This window comes from Aulostomus chinensis, chromosome 2 (assembly GCF_037954235.1).
Source record: "Aulostomus chinensis isolate RoL2024-O1b breed Wild chromosome 2, RoL_Achi_v1.0, whole genome shotgun sequence".
Classification (NCBI taxonomy): Eukaryota; Metazoa; Chordata; class Actinopteri; order Syngnathiformes; family Aulostomidae; genus Aulostomus; species Aulostomus chinensis.
In genome coordinates, this window is record NC_141321.1 from 35,980,920 (window position 1) to 35,996,813 (window position 15,894).

At 47.1% G+C, this 15,894-nt stretch overlaps 1 protein-coding gene across 3 annotated transcripts in view; it reads right to left on the bottom strand.

The window, feature by feature from the left end:
• LOC147269858 (ras-related protein Rab-8B) overlaps positions 1 to 15,894 on the bottom strand; it is a 57,072-nt gene that overhangs the window by 40,228 nt on the left and 950 nt on the right. The window contains exons 2-7 of one of the 3 annotated variants that reach the window (XM_086191915.1): positions 13,189 to 13,249; positions 12,776 to 12,836; positions 10,063 to 10,140; positions 7,838 to 7,927; positions 3,531 to 3,683; positions 1,930 to 1,995 (exon numbers count right to left, since the gene is read on the bottom strand). In XM_086191915.1, the coding sequence (XP_086048041.1) occupies positions 1,930 to 1,995; positions 3,531 to 3,683; positions 7,838 to 7,927; positions 10,063 to 10,140; positions 12,776 to 12,836; positions 13,189 to 13,249 (509 nt within the window). The remainder of the gene's footprint in view (positions 1 to 1,929; positions 1,996 to 3,530; positions 3,684 to 7,837; positions 7,928 to 10,062; positions 10,141 to 12,775; positions 12,837 to 13,188; positions 13,250 to 15,894) is intronic. The other 2 variants (XM_086191925.1, XM_086191933.1) reach the window with 2 other exon arrangements.

Below are 15,894 nucleotides of genomic sequence, written 5' to 3' on the forward strand. Positions count from 1 at the left end.
GTTGTTGATGTGTTGAATGTTGTTGATGTGTTGAAGGTTGTTGATGTGTTGAATGTTGTTGTGTTGAAGGTTGTTGATGTGTTGAAGGTTGTTGATGTGTTGATGGTTGTTGTTGTGTTGAAGGTTGTTGATGTGTTGAAGGTTGTTGATGTGTTGATGGTTGTTGTGTTGAAGGTTGTTGATGTGTTGACGGTTGTTCTTGTGTTGAAGGTTGTTTATGTGTTGAATGTTGTTGTGTTGAAGGTTGTTGATGTGTTGAAGGTTGTTGATGTGTTGATGGTTGTTGATGTGTTGAATGTTGTTGTGTTGAAGGTTGTTGTTGTGTTGAAGGTTGTTGTTGTGTTGAATGTGGTTGATGTGTTGAAGGTTGTCGATGTGTTGAAGGTTGTTGTTGTGTTGAAGGTTGTTGTGTTGAAGGTTGTTGAAGGTTGTTGATGTGTTGACGGTTGTTGTGTTGAAGGTTGTTGTTGTGTTGAAGGTTGTTGATGTGTTGAATGTTGTTTATGTGTTGAAGGTTGTTGATGTGTTGAATGTTGTTGTGTTGAATGTTGTTGATTTGTTGATGGTTGTTGTTGTGTTGAAGGTTGTTGATGTGTTGAATGTTGTTTATGTGTTGAAGGTTGTTGATGTGTTGAATGTTGTTGTGTTGAATGTTGTTGATGTGTTGAAGGTTTTTGATGTGTTGAAGGTTTTTGATGTGTTGAAGGTTGTTGTGTTGAATGTTGTTGATGTGTTGAAGGTTGTTGATGTGTTTAATGTTGTTGTGTTGAAGGTTGTTGATGTGTTGAATTTTGTTGATGTGTTGAAGGTCTTTGATGTGTTGATGGTTGTTGTGTTGAAGGTTGTTGATGTGTTGAATGTTGTTGATGTGTTGAAGGTTGTTGATGTGTTGAATGTTGTTGTGTTGAAGGTTGTTGATGTGTTGAATGTTGTAGATGTGTTGAAGGTAGTTGATGTGTTGAAGGTTTTTGTGTTGACGGTTGTTGTTGTTGTGTTGAAGGTTGTTGATGTGTTGAATGTTGTTGTGTTGAAGGTTGTTGATGTGTTGAAGGTTGTTGATGTGTTGACGGTTGTTGATGTGTTGAATGTTGTTGATGTGTTGAAGGTTGTTGATGTGTTGAAGGTTGTTGTGTTGAAGGTTGCTGATGTGTTGACGGTTGTTGTTGTGTTGACGGTTGTTGTTGTGTTGACGGTTGTTGTTGTGTTGAAGGTTGTTGATGTGTTGACGGTTGTATTTGTGTTGAATGTTGTTGATGTGTTGAAGGTTGTTGATGTGTTGACGGTTGTTGATGGTTGTTGTTGTGTTGAAGGTTGTTGATGTGTTGACGGTTGTTGTGTTGAAGGTTGTTGTGTTGACGGTTGTTGTGTTGAAGGTTGTTGTGTCGAGGGTTGTTGTTTTGAAGGTTGTTGTGTTAAAAGTTGTTGTGTCGAGGGTTGTTATGTTGACGGTTGCTGTGTTGAAGGTTGTTGTGTTGACAGTTGTTGTGTTGAAGGTTGTTGTGTCGAGGGTTGATGTGTTGAAGGTTGTTGTGTTGAAGGTTGATGAGCTGGTGAACTTTACTGGGTTTGATAGATAGGTGTGTTTATTATTCTGTCCGTCACATTTATATGAATTAAGATTAGAATATCTCAGGAACAGCTCCAAGTATGATGGGCACAATGGTGTAAGAGGTCTATTCACGTGGATCCACAGGTTTTTCAAAGGTTTCATGTGAATGAATCAACCTAGTCTTCTAGAAAAATGTTCATTCACAGCAGCACTGAGCACTTGTTGAATTAATCTTCACTCCCAGTAAACACTTGATTTAACTTGAGTTGTCTGATCATTAAATGTTTGCTCAATCACTGTAGTAAGGTGAGTCATCCAGGCAGCAGCGTGCATCAGACCCATGTGACTAGAAAGGTTGAAGGCCACCAATGCAGACTCACCTCCTCCACATTGATGCTGGACTTGGCACTGGTCTCCAGGAATTTGATGCCGTAATCAATCGCCAGCTGACAACGAGAGACAAATAGCACACATAACTCAACTTTATTTATAAAGCACTTAAAACAACCACAGTTGACACAATGTGCTGAACATAAATAATCGAACAATTTAAAACATATAACAAAACTATAACAAACAGTTTGGAACAACAACAACAAAACATAAAACAGAAGCAACGTCTCATGCTGGGTCAAAAGCCAGGGGAAAAAAATAGGTTTCAAGATTGGTTTTAAAAACGGACAGTGAGGGGGCCTGCCTAATATGCAGAGGTGGTGGTTCCAAAGTTTGGGTGCAGCAATAGAGAAGGCTCTGCCCCCCTGAGCGTCCTCTTACACCTCAGTGTCTCCAGGAGCAGCTGATCAGCTGACCTGAGGCATTGGGCAGGAGCATAAGGGTGGAGCAGCTCAGTGAGGTAGGGCAGGGCCAGACCATTTAAGGATATAAAAACAAATAAATGCATCTTAAAATGAACTCTAAAGTGCACAAGCAACCAGTGGAGGGAGGCCAGGATCGGCGTTATGTGCTCTCGTTTGCGTGTACCAGTTAAAAGTCGCGCAGCAGCATTTGAAGCAGCTGGAGACGTGACAGGGAGGACTGGCTGATTCCAACATAGAGACCATTGCTGAAATGTGAGGAAGACATGGATCACCGACTCTAAGTGCCTTTGCCAACTTCCTGATATGGAAAAAACAGGACTTCACCAGCACGCTTATCTGGTGATAAACCCAGGTTGAAGACTGCTGGCTTTACATAAGGTGCCAAGGGGCCCAAGTAATGGTTAGCCATACTAATCCCTGACAAGCACCCAGAGTTCAGAAAAGCAGGCAGAGCTGCAGTTTAACACGCAGGGACGTGTTCCTTCGTGTTGTCACCCACCCAGCCTATAGAAACTGTGTCTGCCCTGAGGCTTTATAAGCCTACACCCAAATCTGGAGGAGTAACTTATAGCAACTTAGTTAAAATTAAAACCACTGCTCCAGCAAACCAACCTAGTAAAACTATTAAATGTGGTTTGCTAAATATTCCATCTCTCGCATCCAAGTCTCTCCTAGTGAACGATTTAATTACTAATTATCAGATTGGTGTATTAGCACTCACTGAAACCTGGGTGCAGCAAGATGAGTGTGTTAGTTTAAATGAATCTTGCCCTCCTGGTTACATTAACTACCATGTACCTCGCACCACTGGCAGAGGAGGATAATTGTTCATTAACTCATTTGAGAGCCTGACTGTCAGCTTCTACCTCCCAGACTGGAAAGCAGAGAAACCACTCTTACTTGCTGGGGTGTACCATCCTCCTGCACCTTATTCTGAGTTCTTAGAAGAATTCCCTGACTTTCTGTCTAACTTGGCATTGAACTCAGACAAAGTCATTCTAGTGGGTGACTTTAACATCCATGTGGACGTCAATGATGATTCTCTGGCCACTGCGTTTAAGTCGCTTCTTGATTCTGTTGGCTTCTGTCAGAGGGTAAACAAACCAACTCACACTTTTAATCACATCCTTGATTTAGTGCTCACTTATGGAATAGAAGCTGACCTCATCACAGTTCTTCCTCAGAATCCCGTCTTGTCTGCCACATCTTGTAATAATATATTGGGCAGTTATGCTGATTTCACCCCCTCGCAGGTAGACTATCTTGTGGACAGCACTGCAGCAGCACTCCTTGGGACACTTGATGCCGTAGCTCCCCTGAAGAAGAAGGTTATCAACCAGAAAAGAATAGTTCCCTGGTACAGCCCAGAGCTGCGTGCCTTAAAACAGAAGACCAGACAACTGGAAAGGAAGACACATTCCAGCCAGCACGAGGAAGTCCACCAAGCCTGGAAGGAGAGTTTATTAATATATACAAAAGAACTCTGTAATGCTAGAAGCGCTTACTACTCGTCCCTGATAGAAAAGAATAAGAACCACCCCAGGTTCCTCTTCAGCACCGTGGGCAGGCTCACCAAGAACCACAGTGCTGTTGAGCCATGCATCCCCCAACTCTCAGCAGTAACAACTTCCTTTCTTTCTTTACTGAAAAGATTGTGAATATTAGAACAAAGATTGCCAGTAATGGAGGACAGACTTACAGTCCCATAGAAGCACCTCCCAGACTTGGTGCTCACTTGGACAGCTTCTCCCCATCGACCTGTCAGAATTAACTTCTGCAGTCACTTCCTCCAAGTCAGCCACTTGTCTGCTGGATCCCATCCCAACAAGCCTCCTTAAGGATGCCTTCCTTCTAGTCAACACTTCTATACTGAACCAAATTAATCTTTCCTTAGTCACAGGTTATGTGCCACAGGCCTTTAAGGTGGCTGTCATCAACCCTTTACTTAAAAACCTTCTCTTGACCCAGATGTGTTAGCCAACTATAGGCCGATATCCAACCTCCCTACATCTCCAAGATCCTTGAGAATGTTGTCCTGGAGCAGCTACATGAACATCTGCACAGCAACGAGCTCTTTGAAGCCTTCCAGTCTGGATTCAGGGAACACCATAGCACTAAACCAGCACTGGTCAGAGTCTCTACTGATCTTCTTACAGCTTCAGACAGAGGTCTCGTCTCTGTCCTTTGGGACCTCAGTGCTGCATTTGACACCATCGACCACAGCATCCTGCTACAGAGACTAAACCATGAAATTGGGATGAAAGGACCTGTCCTAAAATGGTTTCAGTCCTACTTATCTGACAGGTTTCAGTTTGTTCATGTTAATAATGACCATTCAGAGTACAGCAGAGTTACATATGGTGGACCACAGGGTTCAGTTTTAGGACCGATTCTCTTCCCTCTTTACATGCTCCCATTAGGTGACATAATCCAGAAGCACTCGATCAACTTCCACTGTTATGAGGACGACACACAACTCTACTGGTCGATGGAGCCAGACGACACAAGCCAGTTTACTAATCTGCTAGACTGCCTGAAAGACATGAAATCCTGGATGTCTTCTAACTTCTTACTGCTAAATTCAGATCAAACTGAGGTCATCATGTTTGGACCTAAACCCTTCAGGGACACCTCTCTAACCAGATCACTACTCTAGATGGCATCACCCTGACCCAGAGGACAACTGCAAGGAACCTTGGAGTCATTTTTGACCAGGACCTTTCCTTCAGCTCCCACATAAAGTATGTGACCAGGACCGCCTTCTTCCATCTGCAGTATCACTAAGATTAGGAACATCCTTTCCCAGAGTGATGCTGAGAAACTGGTGCATGCATTTATCACTTCTAGGCTGGACCACTGCAACTCTCTCCTGTCAGGATGTCCCAACAACTCTCTAAAGAGTCTCCAGCTGGTCCAGAACGCTGCAGCCAGGGTTCTGACTGGAGTTAGAAGAGAGAACACATCTCCACTTTAGCTTCTCTCCTTCCTGTAGGATCTAGAATCCACTTCAAAATCCTTCTGCTGACTCATCAGGCTCTCAATGATGAAGCTCCATCCTCTCTGAAAGAGCTCATTAGTCCCTACTGTCCCACCAGAGCAGGTAGAGGTAGAGCCTTCAGGTTCCGGTTCCTCTACTGTGGAACCAGCATCTCTCTATGGGTCAGAGAGGCAGACACTTTAACTACATTTAAGTCCAGGCTTAAGACTTTCCTTTATGACAGAGCCTTCAGTTAGGACTGGTTCAGGTAGCTCTGAACCATTGATAGCTATGCTGCTACAGGCTGAGACTGCTGGGGGACACATCAGGTTACATGGAGCCCTCCCCTCCCCTCCTCTCCTCTCCTCTCCTCTCCTCTCCTCTCCCCCTCTCTCCTCCTCTCCTCCCTGCACATTTTTGGAACTGTCATTACCACTACTTGTTGCACTTTGTAGTTTGGCCTTGGTGTCTCGCAGTCTCTCTGTGTTTCCACAGATCCACCAGAGCCCCAACCGCAGCCTGCATCGCCCCCCCTCCTCTTATTCCCTACTGTTACACCGGCCTGCACTCCCCTTCCATGAACCAGTCTGCCATCCAGTCCCCCATCAAGCTGGCTTGCTCTCCCTGCCTCCCCTTCCATGAACCAGTCTACCATCCAGTCCCCCATCAAGCTGGCTTGCTCTCCCTGCCTCCCCTCCCATGAACCAGTCTACCATCCAGTCCCCCATTAAGCTGGCTTGCTCTCCCTGCCTCCCCTCCCATGAACCAGTCTACCATCCAGTCCCCCATCAAGCTGGCTTGCTCTCCCTGCCTCCCCTTCCAGAAGCTTCCTTCTTCAACTGTTACTAACATTTCCATGTTTCCTCCATTCTGTGTTATAAACTGTTTTCTTGTCTGTACCAACATCTCCTGCACGTCTGTCCCTCCTGGTGAGGGATCCTCCTCCCCTCCTCACCCTGAGGTTTCTCCCATTTTTCCCTGTTCAAGGTTTTCTATGGAGTTTCTCCTCAGTCGATGTGAGGCTCTGAGGGCAGAGGATGTTGTTATGATGCCATGAAGTCTGGAGACAAACTGGTGGGGAAAACAGGCTCTACAAATAAAATTGCCTTGCCAAGTCAACAGCAGGATGTTCATAGGAGCCACGTAAAATGAACTTTATCGATTAATAGACTTGAATTTGAGTTCTGATCATTGGATGAGTTATTGAAATTAAACCCTTTTGTTACTTAGGTAGATGCTTCAGACTTCCCCCCTGAAGACTGAACTGCTTTAAGAATTAATTTGTGCCCACCTCACTAAGGTTCCTAAATGCCCCCATGCTCAAAAAGAATGCACATTAGACACGACTTACCAGGACCCATGGGGTAAAACAGAGGGAACATGTGTGTATGTATATGTATGTGTGTGTGTGTGTGTGTGTGTGTGTGTGTGTGTGTGTGTGTACTACATGGTCTCTTAAAACATAGACTAGGCTACTTATGTATGATATACTGTATGTTGCATGATATGTGGTCTGTGGCTTATGCTCTACCTGTTTTCCACACACACACCCACCCATCCATCCATCCATCCATCCATCCATCCATCCATCCATCCATCATCTATCCATCATCCCTCCATCCGTCCATCCATCTCTCCATGTTCTCCCTCTCCTCCTGTTCAGGGTGGTGGGGGTGGAGCCTATCCCAGCAGCCTTCCCCCTGGACAGGTCACCAGTCCATGGCAGGGCCAACACATAGAGACAGACAACCATTGGCTCTCCCAGCCACGCCTACGGTCAATTTAGAGTCTGGATTAACCTGGTCCCCTCTTGATGTCTTTGGACTGTGGAGGAAGCTGGAGTACCAGAGAGAACCCAGCAGGAACAGGGAGAACATGGAGACTCACCCAGAAAGACCCCGTGCTGCTCCACCCACAACCTTCTTGATGGGGGCCACAGTGAGGACCACTGCTCCACCGGTCCGCCCCACTGCCTGATTTAGTCTTTGCTATTTATTATGTGTTGTAGCTGAATATGACAGCAGAGTGTCCGAGTCAAATTTCCCTCCATGGACAATAAAGTGTATTTCATTTCATCCATCCATCGTCGACTTCCGCTTATTCCTGTTAAGAGTCGCGGGGGGGTGGAGCCTATCCCAGCGGCAACGGGCGAGAGGCGGGGTTCACCCTGGACAGGTCGCCAGTCCATCGCAGGGCCAACATAGAGAGACGCACAACCATTCACACTCACATTCACACCTACGGTCAATTTAGAGAATCAATCAGCCTCGTCCCCAAATTGATGTCTTTGGACGGTGGGAAGAAGCCGGAGTACCAGAGAGAACCCACGCAGGAACGGGGAGAACATGCAGACTCACACAGAAAGATCCTGTGCCCGAGCCGGGACTCAAACCCGGAACCTTCTTGCTGTGAGGCAGGCCACAGTGCTGACCACTGCACCACCATGCAGCCCTTCATTTCATTCATTTAAGTGAAAAAAAAAAACAAAGTCACCTTCTCTCCTCGCTCCTTGGACACTTGTCTCTTGTCGTTCATGTCACACTTGTTGCCCAGAATCATTCGCTCCACATCTGATGAGGCGTGCTGGAAATGACATTCAGCTTTGTGGTCACTCTTCATCGTCATCATTATGTTTCACAGTTATGATGTAGTATTCATGCGAATTGATATCATACATAAGGCCAGGACCAGGAAGCTCCTCACCCTGCAGGGAGGGTTCCACCCCAAGTCCAGCACCCTGAGACTGGACATTAGGATGAGCAAGGGAGGCAGAGAACTAGTGACGTTTAGAGCCACTGGCCAGGACCAGACCACCAAGATCCAGGACTATATCAGGAAGATGGCCCCCAAAGATGAACTGCTGAGTGAAAACCTCCAGCAGCAGGAACCTGATGCTACAATGGAGGAGGAAGACGAGGAACCATCATGGAGGCATGAGCCCCTGCAGGTCAGGTATGTCCTCCAGGTAGAAGAAGAGTCTAACATCAAGAATCCTACCAGGGGCTGGTGAGGGCTGGGCTCGAGACACCACAGAGGCTCCACTCATGGTAGCACAGGGGCAGGACCAAGACCAGACGGGTGGAGGCCCAGGTCTAGACCACCAGACAGGACCCCAGGACCAAGCTGTGGAGCACCAGAACCAAGTGGGTTCATAGTGGACCAGAACATCTGCTCTGAGTCTGGGCTGGAGGTCCTAAGGTCAACATCCAGGGGTACCTGGATTTTGGGATACCAGGATAAATATGCTGGAGAGCTTGATGGAGGCTGAGTTCATGGCGGGGAACTTGGAATCAGAGCTGGTGTTCAGCTTGGAGGAGATGATGTGATGGACACTCATTCTCCTGTGAGCTGGTCTAAGAACAGACTGCTCAGATGTCGACTGGAGACACTGGTATTCATTCGTCACCAGGATACCAATATCCTTGTTTCAGCACTCACCGGTATTCCTGAATCCTCATCATCACCCTCACGGTGGTGTGGTCTGTAACAGCAGTGTCCATGCACACCCAAAAAAAACTGTCTCTGCTGTAAACCAGAACACAACCTGTCAACACAGACTTTCAAGTCGAGTCAGGTATGATGGAGCACTGTTTAATCCATCATCTGGAAATGGAAAGAATATGGCACAACTGCAAACCTACCAAAACACAGCTGTCCCCCTAAACCTACAGGCCCAACAAGGAGAGCACTGATCAGAGATGCAGCCAAGAGGCCCATGGTGACTCTGGACAAACTGCAGAGACCCACAGCTAAGCTGGGGCGATCTATCCACAGGACAACTCTTGGTCCTGCACTGTGCAAACCTGGCCTTTATGGAAGACTTGCAAGAAGAAAGCATTGTTAAAAGAAAACCATAAGAAGTCCCATTAGGAGTTTGCCAGAAGCCATGTGGGGACACAGCCAACATGTGGAAGAAGCTGTTCTGGTCAGATGAGACCAAACTTGAACTTTTTGGCCTAAATGCACAACGCTGTGTGTGGCGGAAAACTACCAATACACATCACTCTGAACACACATCTCCACTGATGGCTGGTGTCACCTAACTTTTGTGTCCGTGCAGCGACCTGAGGGAGGCAGCACCATCAGAAAATCCATCCATCCATCCATCCATCCATCCATCATCCATCCATCATCCCCCTCTTCTCCTGTTGAGGGTGGTGGGGGTGGAGCCTATCCCAGCAGCCTTCCCCCTGGACAGGTCACCAGTCCATGGCAGGGCCAACACATAGAGACAGACAACCATTGGCTCTCCCAGCCACGCCTACGGTCAATTTAGAGTCTGGATTAACCTGGTCCCTCTTGATGTCTTTGGACTGTGGAGGAAGCTGGAGTACCAGAGAGAACCCAGCAGGAACAGGGAGAACATGGAGACTCACCCAGAAAGACCCCGTGCTGCAGCCGGGGCTCCACCCACAACCTTCTTGCTGGGGGGCCACACTGAGGACCACTGCTCCACCGGGCTTCCGCCATAAGAGCAATTCAACCCTATGATCCCAGGTGGCTGTTAGAACTTTCAGTTGTGTACCAAAGTGGGGACCTGACAGAACCCTGTGGGTGGCTGATCTGGACTTTTTTCGGGACTCCACAGGGTTACCACTGAGCTAACATAAACACATAAAGTCTGTGTAGGGGCTTGCAGCCCCCCCCCCCCCCCCCCCATTGCCTGTAAGAGCAGCACAGTTATACCACGTGATGATGTCATCAGGGGTGTGACCTACCTCTTCAATGTTGCGTATCCAGTTCCTGATGTTGTCAAATGACTTCTCATTGGTGATGTCATAGACCAGCATGATACCCTGAAACCAGAGACAAGAAGTGACATTTGTTAAATAGAAGGATTTCGTCGCTGATGTGCCTGATGTGCTTGCTGATGGAGAACTACTGGGTGTAAATTCATTGGAGTGAGGTGCTGGACCTGCTCTACTTGTGAAGTGCTCTGAGATAACTTTTGTTGTGATTAGGCGCTGTACAAATAAAATTGACTTGACTTGACATCAGGAAGAATGTCTAGCATTGCTAGCAACTGAAGATGAAGATAAGATTGCTTCCTTGTTGATAAAGGGCACGGAGTTGGAGCATCTCTACCTGGTATCATGTAGTTCATCACAAATTGTTGACAAATAACACCTGGGAAGTGTCTCGTGAGAATCTTGAAAAAGCAGAAACAACTCATCAAGAGAAGCAGCTGGATGTGGCTTCACGTGGCCTTCCTGCTTTGTTTTCTGTGTTTATGGTGGTGATCATGCATGACACATGGTTGTCAAAGCAGGAAGTGGATGGATGAGTTAATATATCTGTTCATGGGACACAGAGTGGGCTGAGGGTGGCGAGTCCACCTTCTCGAATGAGCCGAAAGCTCTCGCCGAGCTCTGCTGACTGGCACATTGGCCTAGATTCATCAGTTGGCTTTGTTTGTGCGTCGGCTCAACGTCCGACTGACAGACAGCGAATAAGTCAGTTTGGGTTCATAGTCAATATAAAATGATCTAAGCTGACTACCATCACAGGCATTAACAGTTTATTTTAGGATATGGATATTAAATATGCAGTGGTCCTCACTGTGGCCCCCATCAAGAAGGTTGTGGGTGGAGCCCCGGCTGCAGGGTGAGTCTCCATGTTCTCCCTGTTCCTGCTGGGTTCTCTCTGGTACTCCAGCTTCCTCCACAGTCCAAAGACATCAAGAGGGACCAGGTTAATCCAGACTCTAAATTGACCGTAGGCGTGGCTGGGAGAGCCAATGGTTGTCTGTCTCTATGTGTTGGCCCTGCCGTGGACTGGTGACCTGTCCAGGGGAAAGGCTGCTGGGATATGCTCCACCCCCACCACCCTCAACAGGAGACGAGGGAGAACATGGAGGGATGATGGATGGATGGAGGGATGGATGGATGAGTGGAGGAATGGATGGAGTGGTGGATGATGGAGGGATGATGGATGATGGATGGATGGATGGATGATGGATGGATGGATGATGAATGGATGATGGATGGGTGGATGGATGATGGATGGATGGATGATGGATGGATGGATGATGGATGGATGATGGGTGAATGATGGATGGGTGGATGGATGATGGATGGATGATGGATGGGTGGATGGATGATGGATGGATGGATGATGGATGGATGATGGGTGGATGGATGATGGATGGATGATGGGTGAATGATGGATGGGTGGATGGATGATGGATGGGTGGATGGATGATGGATGATGGATGGGTGGATGGATGATGGATGGATGGATGATGAATGGATGATGGATGGGTGGATGGATGATGGATGGATGGATGGATGATGGATGGATGATGGATGGATGATGGGTGAATGATGGATGGATGATGGATGGATGATGGGTGAATGATGGATGGGTGGATGGATGATGGATGGATGATGGATGGGTGGATGGATGATGGATGGATGGATGGATGATGGATGGATGGATGATGGGTGGATGGATGATGGGTGGATGATGAATGGGTGGATGGATGATGGGTGGATGATGGATGGGTGGATGATGGATGGATGGATGATGGGTGGATGATGGATGGATGGATGATGGGTGGATGATGGATGGATGGATGGATGATGGATGGATGATGGATGGGTGGATGATGAATGGATGGATGATGGATGGGTGGATGATGGATGGATGATGGGTGGATGGATGATGGATGGATGATGGGTGACTGATGGATGGGTGGATGGATGATGGATGGATGATGGGTGAATGATGGATGGGTGGATGGATGATGGATGGATGATGGATGGATGGATGGATGATGGATGGATGGATGATGGGTGGATGGATGATGGGTGGATGATGGATGGGTGGATGGATGATGGGTGGATGATGAATGGGTGGATGATGAATGGATGGATGATGGATGGGTGGATGATGGATGGGTGGATGATGGATGGATGGATGATGAATGGATGGATGATGGATGGATGGATGGGTGGATGATGATGGATGGATGATGAATGGATGGATGATGGATGGATGGATGGATGAGGGATGGATGATGGATGGGTGGATGATGGATGGGTGGATGATGATGGATGATGGATGGGTAGATGATGGATGGATGGATGATGAATGGATGGATGGATGATGGATGGGTGGATGATGGGTGGATGGATGATGGATGGGTGGATGATGGATGGGTGGATGATGGATGGATGGATGATGGATGGATGATAAGCACATTTCATGAACACAAGCAAACTTCTGGAAGTCCTTCCCACACTTTAATCCACCCGAGGTTGAACAGAGTACTGATATATACTTCATAGCCTATGAATACACAGTATCCTCGTTCTTAATATTTTATTTGTAGGGTGTATTCTTCTAATATTTTCATCTGTTTAATTCATTCACGCATGTTTTATTTTGAAGGCGGCATGTGAGTGTGCCACCTGAGGGGGTGTGTCCTACCATGGCTCCTCGGTAGTAGGCAGTGGTGATGGTGCGGAACCGCTCCTGACCCGCCGTGTCCCTGCAGGACGAGCAGACAGACCCGTCACGCCTGCTACTCATCACTGATCACTTTTATTGATAACCCAATCAATGAAACATCTACACAGAGCAAACGTCCATCACCACAGTAACGTCTGACAACCACCCCGATGTCCGTCCTGATGATCAGTGACAGTGCACTTCACCTATCAAATATATTGATCTTATTGAGTAGATGTCACTCATTCTTCATTCGCATGCCAAGCTGGCATCTCAGATTTATAACATCATGGCAGCTGAGGAGCTTGTGTTGTCTGTGATGATGTCAATGCCTCCTTCAGACACGTTCAATGACATCACGGCGCCACTGCCTGGCTCACATTCAGACTCACCAAATCTGCAGCTTGATCTTCTTGCCGTCCAGTTCAATTGTGCGGATTTTGAAGTCAATTCCTGTCAATCAAGAGAACAAAATGTCACTCTGCTGCCTTTCATGTGTGGTTGATGGTTGTCATGACAACACTGACAGGAAGTGAGCCGGTCCAGGCTGCAGAAGGGGAATGTCTCAGTTCTGTGGTCAGGACACGTTCACCAAGTCTTCCATCATTCAAATCTTCATTTCACAGGCTGAAAAGGTCACAGTCTCGGCTGAACACCAGCGTCTCGTGTCTCTAAATCATGTGACATCATATGATGGAATATAAAAGCCCTTTCTTTGATTGGCCTCTTCGCCAACCAGAGGGAGTGTTCAGTGACATCAGTAACATGACCAACGACAGGCTCCCTCAGCTGGGATGCCGCCGCCTCCATTGTTGCAGCTGATTGGCTAATGTCTCCCCGATCAGATCATGTGACCCAAATGACACTCAATCAGGAAATTAATTCATCAATCAGCTCCACCCTAATCGCTCAAGTGTTTTTCACGTCAATCCATTGATTGATCACCTGAGACACCGGAGAACCACTGATTGACGATCAGCTGATTGATTGACAATGAAATGATCTGGAGGGTTAGTCACACGTAGGCCTGGGCGATTTATCGATTTTATTGATTAATTCGAGTTTTTTGTTGCAGCTGAATTAAAAAATGAAAAATCTGAGTTTCCCTAACCCGCACCTTTTGTCCCCCAGGAGCTTCCATAGTTTCCCTCTCACCCCTGCTTCCTGCACACACACAATAGCAACATGGCTAACGAGAGCGAGAGGGTTGTTTCTAAGAAAGGAGTAGAAGCAGTAGTAGCAGTAGTAGGATTAGTAGTAGTAGTAGTAGTAGCAGTAGCAGTCATAGCAGTAGCAGTGGTAGCAGTAGCAGTAGTAGTAGTAGTAGTAGTAGCAGTAGCAGTAGCAGTAGTAGCAGTAGTAGTAGTAGTAGTAGCAGTAGCAGTAGTAGTAGTAGCAGTAGTAGTAGTAGCAGTAGTAGTAGTAGCAGCAGTAGCAGTAGTAGCAGTAGTAGCAGTAGTAGCAGTAGTAGTAGTAGCAGTAGCAGTAGTAGCAGTAGTAGCAGTAGTAGTAGTAGCAGTAGTAGTAGTAGCAGTAGCAGTCGTAGCAGTAGTAGCAGTAGCAGCAGTAGCAGTAGTAGCACTAGTAGCAGTAGTAGCAGTAGTAGCAGTAGTAGCAGTAGCAGTAGTAGTAGTAGCAGTAGTAGTAGCAGTAGTAGTAGTAGCAGTAGTAGCAGTAGCAGTAGTAGTAGTAGCAGTAGTAGTAGGAGCACAAACTCCCACTAAAGAACGGCTCCCTGTGGTGGAACCTTCGACCCAGGGGGAAAAAATCATTGATCGAATTGTTTGTGAAAAAAATGTGGGATTTCATTTTTATTCCATATCGCCCAGGCCTACTCACACGTTTGCTCCTCAGTGGCTGTCAATCAAATGTGGGTGTGTTTGATTCCTGATTGCGTCACAGGAAGTGTCATTTATTTAAAACTGCAGCTCCTCCCATTTTTGAGGTGGCAAGTGGCGGCGTTTGGTTTTCAGCCGTATCTGGGACTTCCATGACAGGTACAAGCCAGCAACGGTTGTAACGTCAGCCGTGGTTGATGATGGAAAGAAATGGCGCAGATAAATTCTCCTCGTGGGGGAAAACTTCATGCGAATGACATGAATAAAAACAAATAGTGCAGCCGTCAAATTTGTGCGAGTAAAGCGAGGTGAAAATTCACATCATGTTTGGAGTAAACACACCTTTAGGCTACGCCCCTCAGCCTCCTATAGGCAGAGTTTCCGGGACCTTCAGAGAAAATCTGAGGGTGTCACACTCAGTAACAGGTTGCTGGTGAACACAACAGTATGTGTGTGTGTGTGTGTGTGTGAGTGAGAGAGACTCATGACCTCTGACCCCACACAGCAAAGACAGGAAGGGCCTGTTGACCTCCTAGTACGAAGGCTGCTGGCAAGTTCATGAGTTTCCTGTTCTTTGCAGAGGAAATGACTCCGCCCCATTGTGGGTGTGAAACGTCCATCAGGGGAAGTGGGAGGAGTCTGAGACCTGCAATTCTGTCTGGTGGTCAGCAGGTGGCAGCGCCAACATCTGACTACAGGCAACAAAGTCAACACAAAGACGGGTAGAATTGGCGGCGGGTTATCGTACACTGCGTCCGAATGGCCAAGTAGGTCTGATGGTAGGTCTCAGAGCAGCTCGTAGGCTGTCCGAAACCACAACTGGTGCGAGTAGCGACCTACTTCACAACCTAAATTCCAGCCTAAACACGCCCACATTGTAGGTCGGTTCAGGTGCATCCTACGGAGCAACCTATGGCCCACAATGCACCGCGGACTTCTTCTTCTTTGTCCCCTAAAAACCACCAACAGTCTTCCATTCTGATGAACACCAACATTTATAGTCGTTGATGACTAAAGGTGCGTTCATGTGCTTAATAATAGAGAATGAGTGAAGTGTTCAGAGTGGAGTGCAGTACCACAGTCAGGCCAGCAGGTGGGGCTTTCGTTGGTGCTGTCTACCTATGCAGTATCGGTGCTCTGCCAGCAGAGGTCGTGCTTCACCACCATCTTCTAGGGTGTCTGAATGGTGCCGCCGTATTTAGGTGGTAGCAGGAGGACGTAGGTTGGTACTTGGCAGTTCGGACGCAGCCCTGGACAAGT